This window comes from Macrotis lagotis, chromosome 3 (assembly GCF_037893015.1).
Source record: "Macrotis lagotis isolate mMagLag1 chromosome 3, bilby.v1.9.chrom.fasta, whole genome shotgun sequence".
In the NCBI taxonomy this organism is placed as follows: Eukaryota; Metazoa; Chordata; class Mammalia; order Peramelemorphia; family Peramelidae; genus Macrotis; species Macrotis lagotis.
In genome coordinates, this window is record NC_133660.1 from 59,611,926 (window position 1) to 59,634,681 (window position 22,756).

A 22,756-nucleotide genomic window follows, 5' to 3' on the forward strand; every position below is an offset into this window, starting at 1 on the left:
TTTCCTTCAATTTACCGATGAGGAGTTGAACCTCCTATATGACCCTTTCAAGTCCTTGCAGCAAGTACCCAGATTCTTCTTTAATGATTTGTAGGTTGGTATCAGTTATAACAAACCACAAGCTGACTTAAAATCCTTGATATATTTCTCCATTAGAAGTTACTACAGAGATACTGAATTCTAATTCTTGCAAAAACAAGAAATTATTAGGGAAAGAACAGTGTTTCAAATGTAGGATACTTCTTTCAGTCAGTGAAAAACCTCAAAGTCCTGTCTTATATGTATAATAAAAATAGTAAAAGTTACTATTTTATTTGCATTATAATAGCAACAGCAATAATAGCTAATATAATTATTTAATATTTACAAAATGCTTTGCAAATATTATCTCATTTTTTTGTCACAACATTCCTGAGAGATGGGTGCTGGCATTATCTCCATTTTTTACAAGTGGAGAAACTAAGGCAGAACTAAGTTAAATGAATTTCCCAGGAACTAAAAATCTCAAGCTGGATTTCAGCTCAGGTCTGACTCCAAGTCTAGTGCTCTATCCATTGCACCAACTAGCTACCTTTAATATCACAAAATCATAATGTTTCAGAACTAGAAGATGCTTTACCTTAACAAAGTAGAAGGGAAAATCTTGATCCATGGCTTTTTTAAAATGTATGAAATACCTGGTAAATCCCAAGTATATATAAGTAATCTCTAGTGTCAATCTTTTTTTAAAAAAATTTTTCTAGTGTTATTCTTGCTTGAGTTGCTTTGTTAAAGAATAAATTTCAAGGGAGAGGGGGTGCAGGGGGAAGAAAGAAGAGGTAGAGAAAAAATGTTGGCTGTGTTTTTTTTTTTCCCAGTACCTAGGAAATGGACAGATACTGCCATCTGGGGGATGTTGCTTCCACATACAAAAAGACCAAGGAAGGGTATTTGTCAGTTGACTGAATTGGTTTCGTTTTTCTTGTCATATCCACACAGGAAGAATACTTCTTAAATCTGCCTATGAGGTCATAAGAAATTCCAGATGTCTCTAGGATCACTGCAAATAGTGATATACACTTTATAGAATTTCTTCTAAGAGGGGAAAAGAGAGGGCAGGGCATTTAGATCATTTAAAATGTAACTACATTCAATTTCCTGCATACCATATCACTAACATTATACATTGATTACAAAAATAAAATACAGATTATTTCCATGAACCTTTGAGAAAAACTGGGAATGGGACAATTTTCAGAAAGAAAAGAAATTTAAAAACCATTTTATCCAAATTCCTATGACCTTATTCTTAAATCAAGACTCATGAGTATTCACATTAAAATGAAAAACAAAACATAGATTAAGGTGATGAATTTAACCTATATACCATAGTAATTATTATTTAGGGAAGAGCAAGATCTGGACCTCTGGTTTTTTTCATTCCTCCCCAGGCTGCCCTCCTGATTCTAGATTTATTTCTCTAACATGTCCCAGAGACTCCTTTACCCTAAGTTCATTCAGCATCTGGACTTCTCACCTTAGAAGTGACCTTTGCTCCTGTGCCCCTCCCTCTGATTAGTTGGTTTCTGTCAGAACCTCCTCTTAAGGACTTACCTTCATTCCTTTTCAGGGTGCTCTCCTCACCCTCTGGAATTTCTCTTAAATATTCCCTAGTCTGATGGGGATCTTCAGATCCTTTTCCAATTTCTTGCTGTGTCTTGTCTTCCTCCATTAGAATGTAATCCTTTTGAGGACATATCTATAGTAATGAAACATAGTAAGCTTTAATAAATGTATCTTGATTTAACTGTGGTTTCACTGGTGTAAAGAATTTCATCCATTGATCAATTTACCATTAATTATTCATTTTAGAGAGTTGAATAAGATACATGGCTATAAAACTAATGTGTGCCAAAGACAGGACCTGAACACACATCTCCCAGATTCCAGGCTAATCTTATTCCTGGTTTGGCTTTTATCACTTTTTGAAAAATTAAGAACGATATCATTTTTATTTGCTTGTCCTGGGTTTTCTTTTGTAACAGAGATTATTGCCTACAGAAAGATTCTGATGCAGACTCTCCTGAAAATAACAAGTTGAATTATTTTTGAAATGTTAAAAAAACAAGTTGCCAGGTGGTTTTAAGAGAAACGAAGACTCATTAGTAGAATCAATTAAAGATGAGGTTCTCTGGTAACAGATTAACTACAGGAAGACACACATCCCGTATCAGTTCCTGAGTGGTACTGAAACCTCATCAGAAAGTCAAAGTTCATGTTGAAGCACAGTCCTGAAACCTAGCCCAGGTGGAGAAGGAATCTCTGATCTGAAAGGTAAGAGATATGCAATAAAGGGGGAGCATTCATTCAATCATTGAGCCTAAAGATTGGGGTAAAATAGAATAAATATGCCTCCGTACCTACCCCAATGTTAGCTATTACTGAATGTTCTGGCTGTACTTTGATAGAACCCAACCTTTAGGGCAGGTTGCTTCCATTTTTTTCCCAGTGTGGCTGAAACCAATCTGATATAACAGGATATGGTGAATGTGGCATAAAAAGGCCAGAGGAAAGATTACAAAAAGAATCAATAGAAAGTGAGAGGAGGGAATGTTACTAATAGAATCTGAAACAAAATCACAAGGAATTTATAATTTATAATATTATGAATTTATGATTTCTGGAAATAGCAGGTGGTACACTTTAAGTCACTGGTGCAGTATTGTTGCTTAATGTTGAGTCAATAAACAAGTGTTTATTAAAAACCTGTTAGAAGCAGGTGCTATAGCATAATTGCTAAAATGACAAAAGGAGTCCATGACCTTCATGAAACTTTTAATACAGTTTACTCACAGTGTATGTTAAACAAAATCTTCCTAGATTCTGATTGGTGATAGATTCTGATAGCAACTTCTCTTTATGGGTGCTTGTAAGAGACAAAAACCTACTTTAAAACAAAATAATTAAATTCCTGATTCTAATTTAGCTGAAAGTTACAAAATGGAATGGTATTCATTTTTTAAATCTTAAAATCAATCGAATATTTACATATTTCATATTTCTCAATAGAAACTGCAAATCAATAAGAATGGTTTAGGGTGTTTTCATCAGAATACTCTCTGGCTAGAAAGTTCTTTGGTAAATAGAACCAGAAGCAGCTTTTAAAATATTCATGTTTCTTAGAAGGAAAAATTCAGGAAGTTAGAAGAATGATTTTTTGCAGATGCTACTGCAGTTTTGAGCTCCTTCTTCCTCTTTCTCCACCTCCCCTTCCCCTTTCTCTATGTCTCTATCTTCTTTTGCTCTCTGTCTCCCCACTTCTCTACTGCCTCTTTTCCCTCTTCCCAGGGTTCCCTCTCCTCCTCCCTCTCTGCCCCTTTCTTCCCCCCTTTTTTCCTCCCCTCCTCACTGTCCTCCCTTGCTCCATCTCTCTTTTCTATGGCTGTCTGTCTGTCTCTCTCCTCTCTGTCTGTCTCTGTCTATCTGTGTGTGTGTGTGTGTCTCTCTTTTTCACATTCACTCACCTTCTGCTTCTCTATATATCTATCTCTCTTCCAATCCCCTCCACCCCGCTTACCATCCCCTCCTCTCTTTTTTTCCACTCTTCTCTCTCTTCCTTAGGAAACTGGAGAGACAGCAGAGAGAAAAGAGGAATTGTTGTCTTTCTTGCTATTTCATTTCTACTCATCTTCAGAAATGATGATACCTAAATCCTCTTGTTCACTGTGGAACATCACAATCCTCTTTCAGACTAAACTCATTCCCTAATTAGGGGAGGTGTTTTTGCCCAAGGATTACATTTCTCCTTACAATTTCTTGGGTGCCCTCCCCAAAGAAAAATATATTGTTTTCTCATTCTACATTTTTCTTGTTCTCCATTCTTTCTCCATCTCCAAAATTGTATAACTTTTCTTGAGACTGAGGATGGGATGAATGCAAAGTGAAGTAGAGAACCATGTTTCCTCCCATCACTACTTTAGTTTCTCTATGCAACAAGATGGCTGGTAATGGTAGGAGTTGCCAAGTCAAATAAACCTACTTGGAATTCTTCGGTTATAAAGCCTTACTGAGCCAAATATTTTTAACTGAATATTTGACATAGTTTATACGTTACAAGTATTCTGCCTCTATTTCCCCAAGGTGTTGGATAAAGACTTTATTATGTCAGACAGTGCTGACATGGTCATCAACCTGGCCCTCTTTGGTGCAACCCAGAGTGGGAAGAGCTCTGCTGGTAATAGCTTGCTGGGCAGCATGGACTTCCACAGCTGCTTGGCTCCATGTTCTGTGACCAAGGACTGCCACCTGGGCCGAAGCTGCCAAATCCCCCACTTCATGAGGCGTGATGGGCAAGAATTGACCCTGCAGATCCAGGTATTAGACACACCAGGCTATCCCCATAGCAGTCTGAGCCAGGAGCAGGTGAAGCAGAAAGTGGAGGAAGCCCTAGTGAGGCATTTTGGACGAGATGGTCTCCACCTTGCCCTGCTGGTCCTGAGAGCAGATGTGCCCCTCTGTGGAGAGGGAGAATGTTCTTCTATCCAGCTGATGCAGGTAAAATCAAGAGACAAATGCATGCACATCAATATTCTAGCTTTTAAAACAGCCTGAAGAGAAGGAAGATAATAATTATTGTTATTAATAGTTAAAATGTATGTAGTGGTTTAAGGATGGCTAAGCACTTTACATGTGTCATGGGATTTGGTCTTAATTTGGTGAAGCAGGTGCTGTTTACAGATGAAGAAGCTGAAGTCAACAGAATTTAGTTGACTTGAACATAATCACATAAGTGTCTGAGGGAAAATGGATAACATAAACCTTTGGAAATTTATTGTGCAATGAATTTTATTTATGCTCCACAAAATCCTGCATTGTTTGATTGTTATACTATATAGATTTGCTATCTAGTTAACTTTTATTTGCTTTTTTTTAAGTCTTCTTGGGGGAAGGTGAGTCAATGCTACCCCTACTTCACAGATGGATTTTAAAAGGAAACAGTAATCAACTCATCATTCTTCAGATATTCACTAATAAACTGGCAAAAAGATATAGACATTATGGTGCCACTAAGGGAGGTGCCAGGTTGTCATCAAAGCTATTAAAAAAACCTTAGGTTATAGATGCAGGGGATGGAAATATAAAAATGAATAGGTCTTTGTCCTCAGGGAAAGAGGAAACATCATTATGTACCTACTGTGTATGAGACACGGCGCTGTGATTCCAAATATTAGGCCTTTGATCAACTTGTTTCCAAGTCAAGTTTGGTAATTAAGATTAGAGAGTCCAGTTTTCCTTTATGTTCTTTCTACTTATACCAATGCAGTTCTTGAGCATATTGTTTTCCTGACTTAGTTCATATACTTTCTTCCCATGCTTCTCTAAATTTTTCATATTAATTGTATCTTATAGTTCAGTAATATTCAAATGCATGTGTGTACAATAATTTGTTTAGACATGCCCCCCCAATCAATGAGTACCTACTTTGTTTCCAGTTTTTTGGTATTATTAAAAAATTGCCAAGCAAGTCAGTAAATGGTTTTTTTTTGGGGGGGGGGTCATTTCCTCTCAGAACTGTGAGCAATTTTCTGAGCAGAATAGTTCTTTTTTCATAATCCTCTTTCTTATTTTGTTGTATATTAAAATGGTTGTGTTTGAAAATGATAGTTAAATTTTAAAGAAAAAGAAATTTTTTTTGTCTTTTCAAGGCAATGGTGTTAAGTGACTTGGCCAAGGTCACATAGCTAGGTAATTATTAAGTGTCCGAGGACAAATTTGAACTCAGGTCTTCCTGACTTCAGGACTGTGCTCTATCCACTGTACCACCTAGCTGCCCCAAAATTTTTTTTAAAAAAAATTAAAGCAAGACCTTTCCTGGAGGAAGTACAAGGAAGAAAACTAGGGACAGGCCTGGGGAAAATGACAGTGTGTGTTCTGCTCCCATCTTTACACAGGGGAATAATAATTAACATTTATAGAGCACTGTAAGGTTTTCAAAGGGCTTTACATATGTTATCCCATTTGAACTGTACCACAATTAAAAGTAATTATTATCAGATAAGCAAACTGAGTCTGAGAGAAATTAAATGATTGTCCAGGGTAATATAGCTAATGAGTGCCTACAACAGGATTTAAACTCAAATCATCTCGACTCCAAGTCTTACATTACATCACTGTGTCCTAGTTCCTCAGGTTGAAATGATTGCCAAGGATATCTGTGAAGAGGAATAAGTTATACAGTCTCAGAGTTGGAGGGGACTTCACAAATGGTATCTGACAGGAATTTCCCCTACAATATCCCAAATAAGTATTTTTCCAGTCTCCACTTTAACACCTTCAATAATAGAAAGCCTACTAACTGAGAGAATCCAGTCTCCTTTGGGTTGTTTTTAAATTTTATTTTATTTTTCAATCAAAAGACATATATTTTCTTTCGCTCTCATGTCTCTATTTAAAAGAAAAGAAAGACAAAAATTCTTATAGTAAATATTCATATTCAAGTAAAATAAATTCTTACATTGGCCATACCCCATATCTTGAATCATTCATTTCTCGGTCAGAAAGTGGCTAGCATCAATGTTTTACTGATGGAACTGTAGATTGGTTCAACCATTCAGGAAAACAATTTGGGACTGTAAAAACCTGTTACAATAATTAGTTCATTTTAAGCCTATGGGAAAACATATTGGCCCTAAAGTCTGCTTGCTTCTTTTCTTTTTGGCTTTATGGAATTTATTTTATTTCAAAAGTTCATAGTTCTGTCTTAATTGCTCTGAGACCCCAGTTAGGAAAATTCCTAACACGCAAAGGTTGGATACTCTGCCTAATCATATACTGATATCTATTTTAGCCTACCCCTGTCCTCCTTATGGTTGAGGCATAATTCAATTTACTGGAAACATCTGGGTAATGAAATAGTAGATTATATTAGATTTTGATGTCTGTGGATAGAGAGGCATCAAGGGGGGAAAATTGATGACTTTTCTTGGGATTTCCCTTTGTTTAGGTTCTTTTCCCGGAGGAGTCAGAATCTCCCTTCTCTGCTACAGCCCCTTGTTCTCTTTGATATGTCTTTCCACCCATTCTAGGATCATTTCTCTTTTCATACAAATGGTTTAGAACATGACTTAGTCTCTTTGATGGTTTTCATTGATCCAAGTCGGTATACAGGCTCTGTTCACACATGAGTTGGATTGTTTGATTCACTCAGAAAAGATTCTTTCCTACTCAAGCCGCCAGAGATAAAAAGGGGGTATTTTCAAGCCCTCCTTTTCATAATTATGGCCAAAAAAGGTCACTGTTTGTAAACTGCATATTCTTTTACTGAATTATATCACTATTAGGCTTATATATCAGTTCCCTAATGGATAGCAATAATTCCTAACATTGAACTGAATCTACCTCTTTAACTTGTTCCCATTACTACCAGTTTTGCCTTCTGGAGCAAAGCATACAGAATCCACTTGGCTGTACTTCAAATACTTAAAGACAGGCATTATACTCTGCCCATGTCCCAAGTATTTTATTCTTCAGACTACACATTTTCAGTACCTTCAACCGAATGCCATATGGCAAAGTCTCCAACTTCTCACCTTCCTCTGGCTAACCTCCAGTATAAAAGCAATACACACAGAGATGTATCCATCATTTCATTTTTGATTCAACGAGAGATGTATAACAGAACTATGAACTCCCTCATTCTGGGCATTATGCCTCTCCTTAGACAACTCAAGGTCATGCAAATGGTAGGATAGGAAGAAGGGGAAATACTATTGCCTTAGTTATGAGATAGAGGCAATCTTTACAGGCAAATGGTTGGTCCAACAGGAGATTCATCATGGTCAGGTCTTTTACAGAAAACTTCTACCAATATTTTACAGTTTGGGCTTTTGTAGTATGTTTTTCCCCTGTAAGTTCTGTAGAAACTAGACTTCCATTTGGATATGCTTATTAACCCTGATACCTGAACATTTATCAGTATAGTTATTGATAGATCTAGATAGGCAGTAACTAATGTTCTGCTAAATAACTACTTTTTTCCTTTCAAAGGTAGGTAGCAGGCACATTTCAAAGAGGATGTCCAACTATTCCTAAAATGGGGGGGAAGGCAGTATCCTCATTGAAATAAGTTTCAGTGATATATGTGTTAAAACCACTTAACTTCCAGTCAACATAAGTCAAAATGTCCACTAGGTTGGTAACAATAAGCATTTTTTCACTTGTGGTTATATTGGACTATCCCTGGAATCATTGATTTAAAAATTTCAACATTTCAGTGGACCAAGTTAAGTTTCTCCCCTAGTCTGGCATGTACTTGCTATATAATGTAACCAGCCTTGAATTATCCACAAGTCTATGCCAAAAACAAAATAGCCTTAGGTGGATACCTTCCTGCTCCAGCTTTAGGACCTCATGAACTTATGGTTGTTTCTTTGACAACTCACAGAATGAGATGTTTCTTTAAAATACTAAAATAAGTATGAGGTATTTTGAAGGCAAGCAGACTATTAACTTTCCTGTGGGCTGTATGTTATGCTTCCATTTCAGGTTCATATTCACTATGTTGGCTCCCGTTCTGAGTCACAACCCCTGCCATAGAATCATCATTTAAGGGTGGAATTATTTAGAAAATATTTACTGAATGCCTGCTATATGAAAGACAGCATGGTCAGCACAACTATATGTACAGATCTAGCTACATGACCAAACAATATATGAGCCAAGTTTGTGCTCCCACTAGTTGAATTTTCTTTGTTTTAAAATGAGTTTGTGAGTTCATTGGTAGTAATAGGAAATACCCTCTGCCAATGCAGATCAACATCATTGAGAGATGTGTGAGGATACTGAATGGTTAAGTGACTTAATCAAAGGCATACAGCTAATCTGTGTTAAAGGCAGGACTTGAATTCAAACCTTTTCTACTCTTAAAGGGATTTCTAGTCACTTGGCTAGATTGCCTCTTAGGTAATCTGTAGGCATACATGTATTTTAATTTACACTATCCAAGTGGATTTGTCTTGATAAGTTCCTGCAGGAATCCACTTTGCAATTAATAATGTTCAAATTTTAGGGCTCAAGAAGTATTTGGGAAAAAGTCCCAAAGCTTGATAAAGGATAATTTGTCTTACAAAGTCTCAGTATTACAAATAGGCTCCTTCTTGGAGAGAAATTCAGAGTTTTTGTTTTGTTTTGTTTTGTTTTGTTTTCAGTGGAAAGAGAAAAAGAAAAAGTGGAAAATAAAGAATAGCCATAATTATTCTCTGGTTCTATGATAATTCTTTGTCAGTTGATGTAATTGTTGGCTTTTTTTTTCAAAGTTTCTCCGCTAAAAGTCCAGATGCTATGATTTCATCAACCACAAGCAATGGGGGCAGGACTGTTGGTGGGTCCTGGGAAAATTAAAATGATTCCTAGAAAACAAAGTTTATACTTTAACTAGTTGTCCCAGAAGGACTAGTCCCACTTTTATCTATTAGCACTCAGCTATCAAACATTGAATGACTGATTGCAAAAATCCTCTGTAGCTTAGGGCTTTAATACTTAATAGCATATTAAAAATGTTAGCACCAGATAACTTACATTAACTTATCTTGCTCTGAGATTTTCATGCAAGTATCAATCATCCTTGATTTCTTTTTTTCCCAGATCTACTGAGAACATATTTGGCCAACAGCATGATGACTAAATACTAAGTAACACTATTTTAGAATATCCCACTGTTTTTCTAGGCCAGGGAATAGACCAAATTGACATTCTCGTTTTTGTGTTCCAAAAAGACAATTTCCTGTCTTGCTTATGGGATATGGGCATCATTTTAGAAATAGCCACCAACACATGCAAACTTCTTGCAGGTTGAACAAGCAGTATTGTATACTAGAAAAACATTGAAGCAAGAGTCAGAAAAACCTGAATCCTAGTTCTTGTCCATTGGACTACCATCTACAAAATAAAACTTTGAGCAAGATATTATCTGGGCCTAAGCTCCCTCAAAAAAAAAACAAAACAACTCTCAGAGGGGAGTATTAAAAGATTGCTAAGTTCCCTTCCAGTTCTGCCATTCTAGGTGGAATCCACCATGGAAGAGAAATTTGGACCTGTTTACAGGTAATCTAGCATATTTCTTCATAAATAAAGGTATATGTTCAAAGCACAGAGTGCTCTACTGATAAACTCAAATGATCAAGAAATAAGATAAATTAGAAATAACACACATTTTCATTATTTGTGCTTTGAACAGAGCATTTTGAAAGATTACATTAGAAGGAATTGAATGGAACTCACTGTAGACCCTACTTTATTATGTACTATATTCTTGAAGTATTATTAGGAAAAATTTTCAAAGATGGTGATGATCCTTAACCAATGTTGTGATTGTTTGCTTTACATTTCCTCTTACTTCTCCTGGACCCTGAGATCTTACTTATAAGATCTCTTCTTTATTAAGCAGATAGATTTATTATTAATGTTTCTATATTTGCTAATAACAGAGTGCTGATTTATTACATAACTACTCAACTTTGCATGCAAGATATATTTGTTAAAAGTTGCATCAATCATTTTGAATCATACTTTCAAAATATGCAAAAATGGACTCTGTATTTAAGAATAAGTTTTTTTAGGTATGTTGCTTTATTATCTGCAGCATAGGTGTTTAACATTTGTGTAATCAAAATGAAAAAAGCTCTTTTATTCAACCCTTTGGCAAAACAATCACCTCCTAATTTACCAAAATAGTACCTACTTCATGCTTATATAGTACTTTGTTTTAGATTATCAGATGAGGTAGGCAATGCAAGTTTAATCATTCCAAATGGACAGATAAAGAAACTGAGGCTCAGATGTGAAGTGTCTTAAGATTGAACAGCTTCCAAGCAGTGGCACAAGAGCCTGAATCCAGGTCTTAATTCTAAATATGCTAACTGTTTTAGAAATATAAATATCCCTAGAGTAGGTCATGGGCAGCTAGGTGATGCAGTGATTGGAATACCAGACCTAGAATCTAGAGGAAACATCTTTATGAGTTCAAATCTGGTCTCAGGCATTTATTTACTGTGTGACCCTGGGAAAGTCACTTAATCCTTCTTGCCTCAGTTCCTCATCTGTAAAATGAGCTGCAGAAGGAAACAGCAAACCACTCTAGTATGTCTTCTAAGTAAAATCCAAATTGGGTCACAAAGAATCTGATATAGCTCATCCACAACAGCAGATCACATTAAAAATTCTTTTGTTCTCAAAGAATACCAGAGATCTAAATTGTTACTATGTAGAGCAACAGATTCTAAACAAATTATATTTTTAAAAAGAATCATAGCAAGTTCTGTTTGAGGTCTTTGCCTTCTTAAATTCCCTTTAAATATAAAAATAATGCAATTAAATGCATTCTACATGCTCTTAAAAATGTAATAAAACAGAGGACAAAAGCCAAGTTATATAGGAAAATGCATTATTTCTGCATAAAGTTATTTTTTCATATGATTTTGGAAGGAAATTAAAAAAGTTATATTACATCTATTATATATATATACATGTATAAATATAACAATATACATAGACACAAATGTACATACATATATAATCTATCATATCACATACACATATACAGAGAGAGAGAGAGAGAGAAACTAGGAACCAGTAATATATATATATATATATTATATTATATATGTATACTCTTCTCCATATCTTATAATTACTGATTTCCCTGTGAACATTTTGACTAGTGCAATATGAATTTATTATATCACCAATTTTCCTATCTCATTAGACAAAGGAACACCATATCTTAACATTGTTAAACTAAACTGAACTACATTGACTTCTCTGTAAAATGAAGGCTGTGCACATTACATTAATTTTGCTAGTCATAGATGTTATTTTTGAATTTAACTTTTCTGTTCAGGTTTATACCAGAAGATTAACCAGTAGATAAATTAAAATAGAAATGGTCTCATACATTTTGGGAGTGCCCTTCAATGCTATATGTCCTAATCCATCAATGCTGGCCTATCCTGTTCAATTCTTATTTAGGTCAGACAAGATGTTGGACAAGTTTTGTAGGTTATTCTAAAAGTATGTATATATTTGGACAATAGGTATTCTTCATCCACATCGTCTTCTGCATGTGGATAGATAGTCAAGGTCTCTTATGTGATTACAGTTATGTTCCAGGAATTTCTGCTATGTTCTGGGGTTTGATGAAATCAGAATAAACAAGAAATCACATGAATACCTGGAAGAGGGCACTATTCACAGCTTTTTTGGTCTTGACACTGTACTGAATCTTCTCATCACTTTGGCAAGCATACCTGGTTTATGCCTTACTGATAAATATTATCAGAGGGTCAGAGTTATTTATGTCATATCTTTCAAGGAGTAGAGTCATTTTGATGCATGGATGGGAAAAATTTGTTATAGAAAAGTTTTCAAGATATTCTTTTGTTCTGAAGAATCTATTTTTTTTTGCAAGGCAAATGGGGTTAAGTGGCTTGCCCAAGGACACACAGCTAGGCAATTATTAAGTGTCTGAAACAAATCTATTTTTTTTTAAAATGTGAACAAGATCAAGCATTCTAGAATCTTGAATTTTCTATATCTTTCAAGTTATTGTGAAATGATGACTAAAGCCCTACATAGGTGAAGAAATATTGTTTATGAGTAGGATTGGCTAATATAATAAAAATAACAAAACTATCTAAATTTACTAATTTGTTCAGATACACCCCAAATAAATGGACAATGGATTATTTTATAGAGTTAAAAAAATAATGAAATTCATATGGACAAACAAAAGAACAAGGATCTCAACAGAAGTAAGAGAAACAGTGGAAAAGAAGGGGACCTAGAAGTTTCAGACATTAAGCTATATTACAAAGCAGTAATCTTCAAAACTGTTTGGTACTGATAAAAAAGGCTAATCAGTGAAATAGTGCAGGTATGCAATACACATTAGTAAATGAACACAATAGTTTACTATTTAATAAACCAAATGACCCCAGTTAGAGATAAGGGATCCCTATTTGAAATGAAACTGCTATAAACATTGGAAAATAGCTTGATAGAAATAGATATACAGCAATATTTCACAGTTGAACCATGATAAATTCCAAATATACAGATGAGAAACATAAAAAAGACATAAGAAAATTAGAGGAGGGGTGGCTAGGTGCTGCAGTGGATAGAGCACTGGCCCTGGAGTCAGGAGTACCTGAGTTCAAATCCGGCCACAGACACTTAATAATTACCTAGCTGTGTGGCCTTGGGCAAGCCACTTAACCCCATTGCCTTGCAAAAGAACCTTAAAAAAAAGAGAGAATTAGAGGAACAAGGAAGAAATTACCCTTCTGATCTATGAAAAGAGAGAATTACAGAAAACTATGGACAACTTTAACTATATGAAATTAAAATTGGTTAAGTAGAAACAAAACCAATATGGTTTAAATTATGAGGGAAAGAGTTATCTGAAGGAAACACAACTCTGCAGCAAGTTTCTCTGATAAAGGTTTCGTATCACAGATACATAAGGACATTATTCAGATTTTTATTACTATTCCTCAATAGATCAAAGGTTATGAATAAGTAGTTTTCAAGAAATCTAAACTATCAGTAACCACATAGAAAAATTATAAAATCATTAATAAATAAAGAATTGTAAATGTAAATACTCCTAAAGTTCAAATTCATACCCATTGGGTTTAAAAAAAAATTGGAAAAGAGGAAAATGACATATTGGAAGGGTTATAGGCACATTATTCCTGAGTGAATCCAGCCTTTATTTGAAGTGATTTGGCACTTTGCTTCCCAAATTAATGAACAATACATATACTCTGACCCAGCTAGAGCACTAGTAAAACTATACCCAATGGTATTAGAGATCAAAGAAAGAGCAAAAGAATTCAAATGTTCAAAAATATGCTTAGCAGGTCTTTTTGTGGTAGTTTTTGTAGGAAACTAAGAAGGTATCTAACTATTGAGGATTGACTATGCAAATTATGGCATATATGAATGAATGAGCCATAATGATGTAATGGAAAGGTAAAAGATGAAATTTGAAAGCCTCTATGAAATTATGCCAAGTGAAATAAACAGAATTTGGAAAATAACTTAAACAAAGGCAAAATTATATATATATATATATATATATATATATATATATATATATATATATATATATATATATTTTAATCCATGCTTCTGCTCCTGTCTAATCCTGGAACTTCTTTTAGCCTCTGGGATCTCTTTACTCTAGAACAACCAATAACCTCTGCAGCCTTTTTCACTCTGTGGATTATCTCTCTGTAAGACTTGTCCCTTTCTCCTATTGATCACTACTCTTAGGAAGTCTTTTTTGGGGAGGAGCTCAAATCACTCTTCATTCATCTCTTGGTCCAGTTCCTAACTTCCAGATTTCAAAATTATGTCCCAGTGCAAGTCCCTCCTAACTCTCTCCTGTTTTTCCAGCTCCCTTTGGTGTATTGTCTTTCCTGTTTTAGAATAAGTTCCTTGAGAAACTTTCTTTTTTTTTTTTTTTTGCTTATACCTGTATTTGTATTTCAAACACATAGCAGTGTCCAACATGTTTAATTAAACATTCCCTCCCTTCCTTCCTCTCTCCCTCCCGTACTTCCCTCCCTCTTTCCTTCCTTCTCTTTTCTTCCCTCCTTACTTCCTCCTCCCTCCCTTCTGCCTTCCTTCCCTTTTTCTTCCCTCCCTATTTCTCCCCTCCTTCCTTCCTTCCCTATTTACTGCCGCCTTCCTTCTCTCCCTTCTCTCCTTCCTTCTTCCTTCCTTCCTCCCTCCTTCCCTTCCTCCCTCTCTCCTTCCTATTCTTTTTTCAATTCTTTCTTCCATAGCTCTTACTCTTTCCAAGTTTTATGTTAGGCTCAACCTAGGGACCTGCTTAGCTTTTAGCATGCTCACAAAAGTTCAAATCTGGAGAAAAATCTGATTGCTGCCCTTGCCCACCTCCCACTAGGTCCCTCCTCTAAGCTCTCCAAGTTTCCATGTGAGTTTATTCTGAGCCACACCAGATTGCTGTTGGACTCACCCAGTGTCTTCCAAGTGAGCAGTTATGCTTTAGAGCAACAGAACTAGCTGCTTCACTTTGGTCTGGGATTCTCATCCTGGTTATTCCCCAGAAGAGTTCAAATTGGAGTGGAATTTGGAGTTGAAACCCCATTCAGCTCCCGGGGTCAGAGCAACACAAATGTTGCTTGCTTCTGAACTTAGCTCCTAGGATACAACACCACTTCTAGAAGCATGTCGCCTCAGTCTGCCCTGAACAAGGCCAGTTCAGGAATAGAAACTCCTGAGCCCACACAAGTTTAGACCCCTTTGTGCTATTTTTGAGGAAGCTATTGACATAGTGGTTAGAATGTTGGGTCCATAGGCAGGAAAATGAGTTCAAATCCAGTCTCAGACACTAACTTGCTTTATGATCCTGAGCAAGTCACATCATTTCTGTTTGCCTCAATTTCTTCCACTGTAAAAAAAGGGGATCAGTGTAGTATTTAACTCATAGACTTGTTGTAGGGGTCCAATGAGATAATAAAAAGCAGTTAGCACATAGTCAGAACCCAGCATATGGGAGGGCTCTATAAAATAATTCCTTCCTCTCCTGGTCCCCCTCATTGGCATCCTCTTCTTGAGCTAGTGACAGATTCTCCTTGCACTGGGATGCACCTCACTCACTCCTGGCTAGATACTGACCTTAGCATCTATAGAGTCACTCCCTATGCTGACCTGGGTTCAGATGGCACTCCTCAAGAGAAATGAAGTAAAACATTTAACCTGTTTTCCCATTCCTAATTAAGGATATGAGTTCTACCTCCAATCTCATGGGGTTCCTGGGAGGAAAGTAATTTTCAAAACATAATTTAAAAATTTTCAAAACATGTCAGTTATTCTTTTCCAAATCATTAAGTTGTTAATTTTAGCTTTTTAAAAAAATCTGTATTACATTCGAAAGACTTGGTTTTTTTTTTTTCTGGTTTTTTTTTTTTACTTTTGAGATGAGTAAAATAAGAGAAAGCTAACTACTACATTTTTGATTTTCATTTAAAGGAAGTTCTTGGTCCTGCTTGGAAGAATTTTACTGCCATTCTTTTCACCCATGCAGAAAAACTAGAAGAAGCTCGACTCAGTGAGGAAAAATACTTACACACTGCTTCTTATCCACTATCAATGCTATTGGACTCTGTTCAACAGAAATACATTTTTCAAGACAATCAAAAAATACCACCTAAAGAACAAAGAATAATAATTTTAAAAACAATCATAGAATTTGTGAAAGAAAATTGTTACCAAGCACTTTATTTTAAATAAAAGGACTTGACAAGTGTGAATACTTTTAAAATAAACTTAGTGATGAAAGCTAAAATGTTGAGAAATAATTCAAATATCCATTTGAAGAAATAACAGTAGTCTCTAACCTATAAACATATTGCTACAACTTTTATGAGTTCAATATTTGTATGTTTAACAAAGGAAGATGTTTTCTCACAGAAGCAATATTTTTCTGGATACCATTTGGTTCCCAGGCCAGGTCATCAAAGTCCATTTAAGTCATAGATACAGCTGGGGAGCACAGTGGATAAGAGTCCTGGGCTTGGAGTCAGAATGTCCTGAATTTAAATCTAACCTGACTCTCACATGCTGTGTGACCCAGAGAAAGTCATTTAACTTCTGTTTGCCTCAGTTTCCTCAACTGTAAAATGGGAATGAAAAGTACCTACCCAGCAGTGTTGCTGTGAAGACCAGGTTGTTGAATTGTGTCCTACTCTTCTTGATGGTTAGATGCCATAGATTAGGTGGTAATGCCTTAACCAAATATGTGTTGTAAAGGTCACTAGGCCCTCTTCCATCCTTATCAAAGGGTGTGCTAAGGGCAGTTAGGTGGCACAGTGGATAGAGTACTGGCCTTAGATTCAGGAAGATAAGAGTTCAAATCCAGCTGCAAACACTTGACACTTACTAGCTATGTGACCTTGGGCAAGTCACTTAATTCTGATTGCCTTACATCCAGGGTCATTTCCAGTCATCTTGATTCTTATCAGGCCACTGAACCAGATGGTTCTGGAAGAGAAAGTGAGGCTGGTGATTTAGCAGAGCTCCCCCTCATTCAAATCCAATTCACATGTTTTGTCATGGCATCTCTTCCCTGATGTCATGATCTTCTTCAAGAATAAAGGGCGGACATTATTAGTACTCTTTTTGGGTTTTCATGGCCGAGATACTAGAGTGGTTTAGCTATTTCCTTCTCCAATTCATTTTACAGATGAGGAAATTGAGGCAAACAGGCTTAAGTGACAGTCTCTGAGGCTGGATTTTAACTCATTTTATAGAACTTGCAGACTTCCAGTTGGCCTTTGATCCACTGCACCATCAAGCTACCATTTAAATGCTTCTTTCCTTACCTTTCAGTAACTTTATATATAAAACAGTTCCTATGGGAAAAAATATGTTCTAGATTTTAGAAAGCTAGGATTACAGTTTTACTCCACCAAAAGTGGAAGATAGATTTTGGCCTACTATTACTTTCCTATACGGTGATGGTTCCAGTGTTGGATGGTAGGGAATCCAGGAAGCAAAACTTGCATCCACAGAGGTGGACAGTAAGCAAGGCAAGGTGACTTCTCATTTTTGGATCACTTTATGAACTGAGGGCTGCTGGTAGTCAACCTATATAATTTAAATCCTCTCAATACAAAAGCAATAATGTCATAGAATTAATACTATTATTTAGCACATGGTCGTGTAAATGAATAAGATGGCCCATCTTACAGTAAAAGAGGCCTGCAGGGGGAGGAAAAATTCATTTTCAAACTGCCATCTATAATATAAGATTATAGATTGAAGCATAGAGTGCTTAACTGTCAGGCCCCAGACTCCACTTCTTAGCCCTTTTGGTGCACCATGGACATAACATTAAAATGCATAAAATGAAGTACCCAGGATTATAAAGGAAACCAATTGTGATGGAATAGTTGACAACACATTTTTTAAAGTTCATAGACCCCCCCAGGTTAAAAAATCTCTGCAGATCATCCAGTCTATGAACTTATTCATTTCACTACAAAGATTAAATTTAAAATAAAGGTGACTTTGGAAAATGCCAGATTATAGTCAAGATAACCTTTAAAAGCTAGACATTATTACATCATGAGTACACTTTGAATTGATCAAGTTCAGTGAATGATTGGTTTTATAAAATTTACTTGAGCAACAAGGAGAAATTCCATCCATCCATCCATCCATACATACATGCATACATAGCAAAAGGCAGTATAATCTTATATGTATGCATATATACATATATAATTTTATATTTTATATATACATATAGCATAGATATATGTATATATTTATATATATCCCCATCAGACTAGTATGACTTGTTACAATCTTATCTTGAAACTTTACTGGAAAATAATTATATGCCAAAGGATGGAACGCCAGGGATTTTCTATTTTTCATTCCAGTTTCATATTCTTATTGTTTTACACCTATATCACAGGGTTATTATAAAATGAGTGCTTTGGTAAATCGAGAACAATGGCTGACACCAACAAAGAGATTTTAGAATGTTAAGGAGCAAAGTGCCAGATCATGGGAACCTCATAACCACTCATAAAGTAAGGACTAGAGGCACTGTTATTCCCATTTCATAGTAAAAAAAAGCTGAGGATTCATCAGAAAGAATACATGATTTATTTGCACTGGATCAGTTAATGTTAGAGGTGGACATTCTTGACTTAAATGCAGTTATTCCCATCCTCATCATGTTGACTCTTCATCATAACAACTAGTCTTTGATAAGAAGGGTAAATCCATTAGAAGAAACTTGAGTACTGACTTTGGAAGAAGTGTTCACTATAACTGGATTTTATTTTATTTTTTTACTCTATTTGCCTTTAAACTGCCTAAAAATGGCAAAGGATTTTTTAAAAAAAAATTTAAATAATGCTGTGATCCAATCACAGAACTAAGATTTAATAGGAGGAAAAATAATGCATTGATCTTCTGGCACAAAAGATGAACTATGAGATTGTTTTATTTGACTTTGATGCCTTTTCTTCTATGAGGTCTATCACCCTCCAAAACTCTTTTCTAGCCCACTGAACAATCTGCATCATGTTTCTACCCTTAGCTGGCTATTAACCTTTTTTTTTTTTTTTAAGGTTTTTGCAAGGAAAATGGGGTAAAGTGGCTTGCCCAAGGCCACACAACTAAGGTAATTATTAAATGTCTGAGGCCAGATTTGAACTCAGGTACTCCTGACTTCAAGGCCAGTGCTCTATCCACTGAGCCATCTAGTGGCCTGGGCTATTAACTTTTAATGAGGATTTGGATATAAACTTTTCCAGCAATATCTTCATTTTTTGCTTCTCAGAGTTGAAAGGGACCTCAGATTACATCTAGTTTAAGTCATATGGAGGTGGGGGAGGCAAAAACACAAAAAAAATGTCTACAATGATTCTGAGAAATGGTCACTCAAACTTTTGCTAAGTCTTCTGTAAGGAGGAACCCACATCTTGAAGCAGCCTATTCCACTTTTGAATACCTCTAAATGGTCAGATTCTGACATGAAGGTTATATACTTAAAAATTCTTTTTTTTAACTTTTATCCATTGTTCTTGGTTCTGCCTTCTGGGATCAAATAGAACAAACTATGTTATCATGTTCCTGGCTAGTACTAATAGTAGTTGTGCTCATTTGTTAATTGAAGACTACCATATCAGATGAATGACTGCATGACAAGCACATTATGTTGTTGAACATAAGATGGACCAGACTGAAAGCATTTGCCTAGAATATTTTCATTAATAAAGAAGTAAGAGGTTGGTTCGAAGATGAGCAGATACTATTGTAGTTCCAACCATAAATGATGCTGACAAGTGAGCTGGCAGCATTATTCCCACGACCTGCCAGGAAACCAAGGGTTCAAGGGGGAGTATGGTTGCAGAGCTGGATAGAACAATTCAAATGCCTGACGATTAGACCAGCAAGAGACAAGTTAATTATACCACAGTGTCAAAAATGGCAGGTTAAATGCCTGTCTCCTCAACCAGTTTTACCATCAGGATGCTACCAGCTTTTAAAAAAGGTTTTTCTATGTGGTATAATAGCAACCTAAATAGAACTGTTTATAAGGGTAGGTGTAGGATTAAGTCACAATAATCAGAATCATACATGTGTATTGCAAAGATCCACTTCTCATTCACTTAAAAGGGCAGAGGAGAAATTCATATTTTTTTGACATCTTTTTCTACATATATTTGTCCTAGATTTACCTGAAGTTTTTAAAAATAAAATTCTACTTTTGTTGGGGATTAGGGAGTGAAGGTATTTTACACTCTAAAGATTAACAATTATAAAAGGTACACATGGACTTCTTATGACATCTATCTGGTGTAGAATTGAATAAAAATGAGTTATTTGAATATGACATGCACTCTACAGCAATATTTCAGATGATTTTGATTGGTCCTCTCAATGTTATTGCAACTTCATCACGCATGAGGTCTTTGCTAGCTTCCTATGTATTAAACAGATATGCTTTCTTGTTCAGTTATTTGTCATTTTTTATTTTTCTTGACTCCAGTTAGGGTTTTCTTGGCAAAGATATTGGAGTGGTTTGCCATTTCATTCTCCACTTAAGGCAAATAGAGGTTAACTGACTTTCCCAAGGCCACACCACTGTTGTCTGAAGTCAGATTTAAACTCAGGTCTACCTGATACCAGGTATTGCATTATCCACTGTCTCTATCCAGTTATCTCAATTAGAAATGCTACTTCATAGCAATACTTACTGGTTCTCAACATTGCTTTTCGTTTTCAACTATAACATTTCTTTGTACTTCTATGCTACTGATGCTGTGAACATGAAGGAGTGATTCTTAAAACATCTGGCCTCTGGTGCAACAGTCAGTGAAGTGTGCTCTTGAAGAGCTATAACATTTGCAAGTTTTCTGGAGTAATATCTTTCTTAAAAAACTATAGAATAAAGTATGTGTAGGGCACAAAATACAGCAGTCAAATGACAGAACCAAGGGTACAGAAACAAGCTCAATCTGATTTCACCTGGTTGGGGTCTGTCACTTAAACTGTGAGAGAAGCAAACAACCATTTTCGTTTCAAAATGAAATATCAAAATTGTCACTTGTCTCAAGTACTTCATATACTATGACAGTTGAAGTTAAAAAAATAAACTAACAAAACAAAAACATCCAGAAAAATGTAAACCAATTTCGTTTAATCTCCATTGCAACAAGAAAGTCTCAGAGAACATCACCAGATCTAGAAAGTCATGTGGTAACCTACACTCCCAATGTTTACCAGAACACTAGAAAATCCATCACCTCATATATATATATATATATATATATATATATATATATATATATATATATATATATATATATATATATATATATGTATATATGTAGTCAGCTATAATGAGGAAGGGATCCTCTATTTTGGATTGGAATAAAGCAAAAAAAATTACATTAATAACTTTTGCAAAAACATCCACTTAAAAAAGGAAATAATAGCATAGAAACAGCAGTGTACTTGTAAATCTAGAGACACCTGAATTTGAGTCCTGCAATCATTACTTATTTATGGCTCTTCCTGATTCCAGACTCAGAATTTTCTCCACTATGCCATCTAGTTGACCCTTCTGTCAAGTAATTTAAACTATTTCATCAATAATGAAAACAAACTACTTGTGGATTTATAAAGTGCTTTGTAAATCAATCATTATACCCCAATACAGAAAACAGTATATACATAATTAGCAAGAAGGTCTGGGAAAGAACAAAATGAGTCAAAATGTTATGGAAGAAATATATATATTTTTATTGTGCTTACAGTACTTTCCATCAAAATTTTTCTTTAAAGTATCTCAATCACCAAAGATCTTTTTACATTTTTATTTAATTCCACTGTTGGACATGGTCTGAGCCCTACAGACTCCCTTCCCTTTCACCTCAAAAGGGATTCCTTTATATGTTGCAATACACTGGTCATTAGTGAGAAGGTCAGGTTGAATCTGCTCCCACATCTTCTTCTTGGGATTCAGTTCCTTCTCAGGCTCTCCTATAAAAATAAAAAGTTAAATTGAAAAATAAAGGTTATATATAAGAGTTTACTGGTGATAAGCAGCAAAGTAACATTCAAAACGTCATTTACCTCTATTTCTCCATCAAACTAAAGTTGCTAATTCTTTCAAAGCAATTTTTTAGTTAATTTTCTAAGGGTGTCTAAGGATACCATCAAACCTGCGAAGAGTGAGTTTTGTTCCCTCATTGCCTATTCTAATTCCTTCAGTGTCTTTTTTTTTTTTTGCTAAAGTTAAGATTTCTAATACAATATTGAATAATAGTGGTGCCTATTGGAAAAGCTTCTAATTTATTCCCAATTACATATAAGGCTTACTAATGTTCTCAATAGATATTGCTGACATTTTAAGGAAAATTTCTTCTATTCCTATACCCCAGGTGTTTTTAATAGGAATGGGCGATGTATTTTGTCAAATGCTTTTTTCAGCAACTATTGAGATAATCAAAAGATTTCTGTTAGTATAAATCCTACCTGATTATAATGTGTTAATATAGCGATAACTTGCAATCTTGGGTAGGTGATCCTTGATTGTAATCTTAGCATTTTGCCCTCAGGAATTTAATATTCCAAATCCTTCTATTCTTTAATGAGGAAGCTGAAAAACCTTTTGTTATCCTGATTCTATAACTGAATTTTTTTCTTTCTGACTACTTGCAATATT

At 35.4% G+C, this 22,756-nt stretch overlaps 2 protein-coding genes and 1 pseudogene across 4 annotated transcripts in view; 1 reads left to right on the top strand and 2 right to left on the bottom strand.

The window, feature by feature from the left end:
* Window positions 1-4,140: 4,140 nt before the first annotated feature.
* On the top strand, window positions 4,141-16,296 carry GIMD1 (GIMAP family P-loop NTPase domain containing 1). Its single transcript, XM_074227397.1, has 2 exons — window positions 4,141-4,533; window positions 16,036-16,296. Exons 1-2 carry the CDS (start codon window positions 4,141-4,143, stop codon window positions 16,294-16,296), a joined length of 654 nt encoding a protein of 217 aa, XP_074083498.1.
* Window positions 16,297-16,756: 460 nt separating this feature from the next.
* On the bottom strand, window positions 16,757-16,856 carry LOC141519792 (U6atac minor spliceosomal RNA; annotated as a pseudogene).
* Window positions 16,857-21,805: 4,949 nt separating this feature from the next.
* Window positions 21,806-22,756, bottom strand: part of AIMP1 (aminoacyl tRNA synthetase complex interacting multifunctional protein 1) — a 52,735-nt gene continuing 51,784 nt past the window's right edge. For all 3 annotated transcript variants that reach the window (XM_074228745.1, XM_074228746.1, XM_074228747.1), the window contains one exon: window positions 21,806-22,071. In XM_074228745.1, coding sequence (XP_074084846.1) covers window positions 21,905-22,071 — 167 coding nt within the window. In that variant the 3' untranslated portion in view covers window positions 21,806-21,904. The remainder of the gene's footprint in view (window positions 22,072-22,756) is intronic.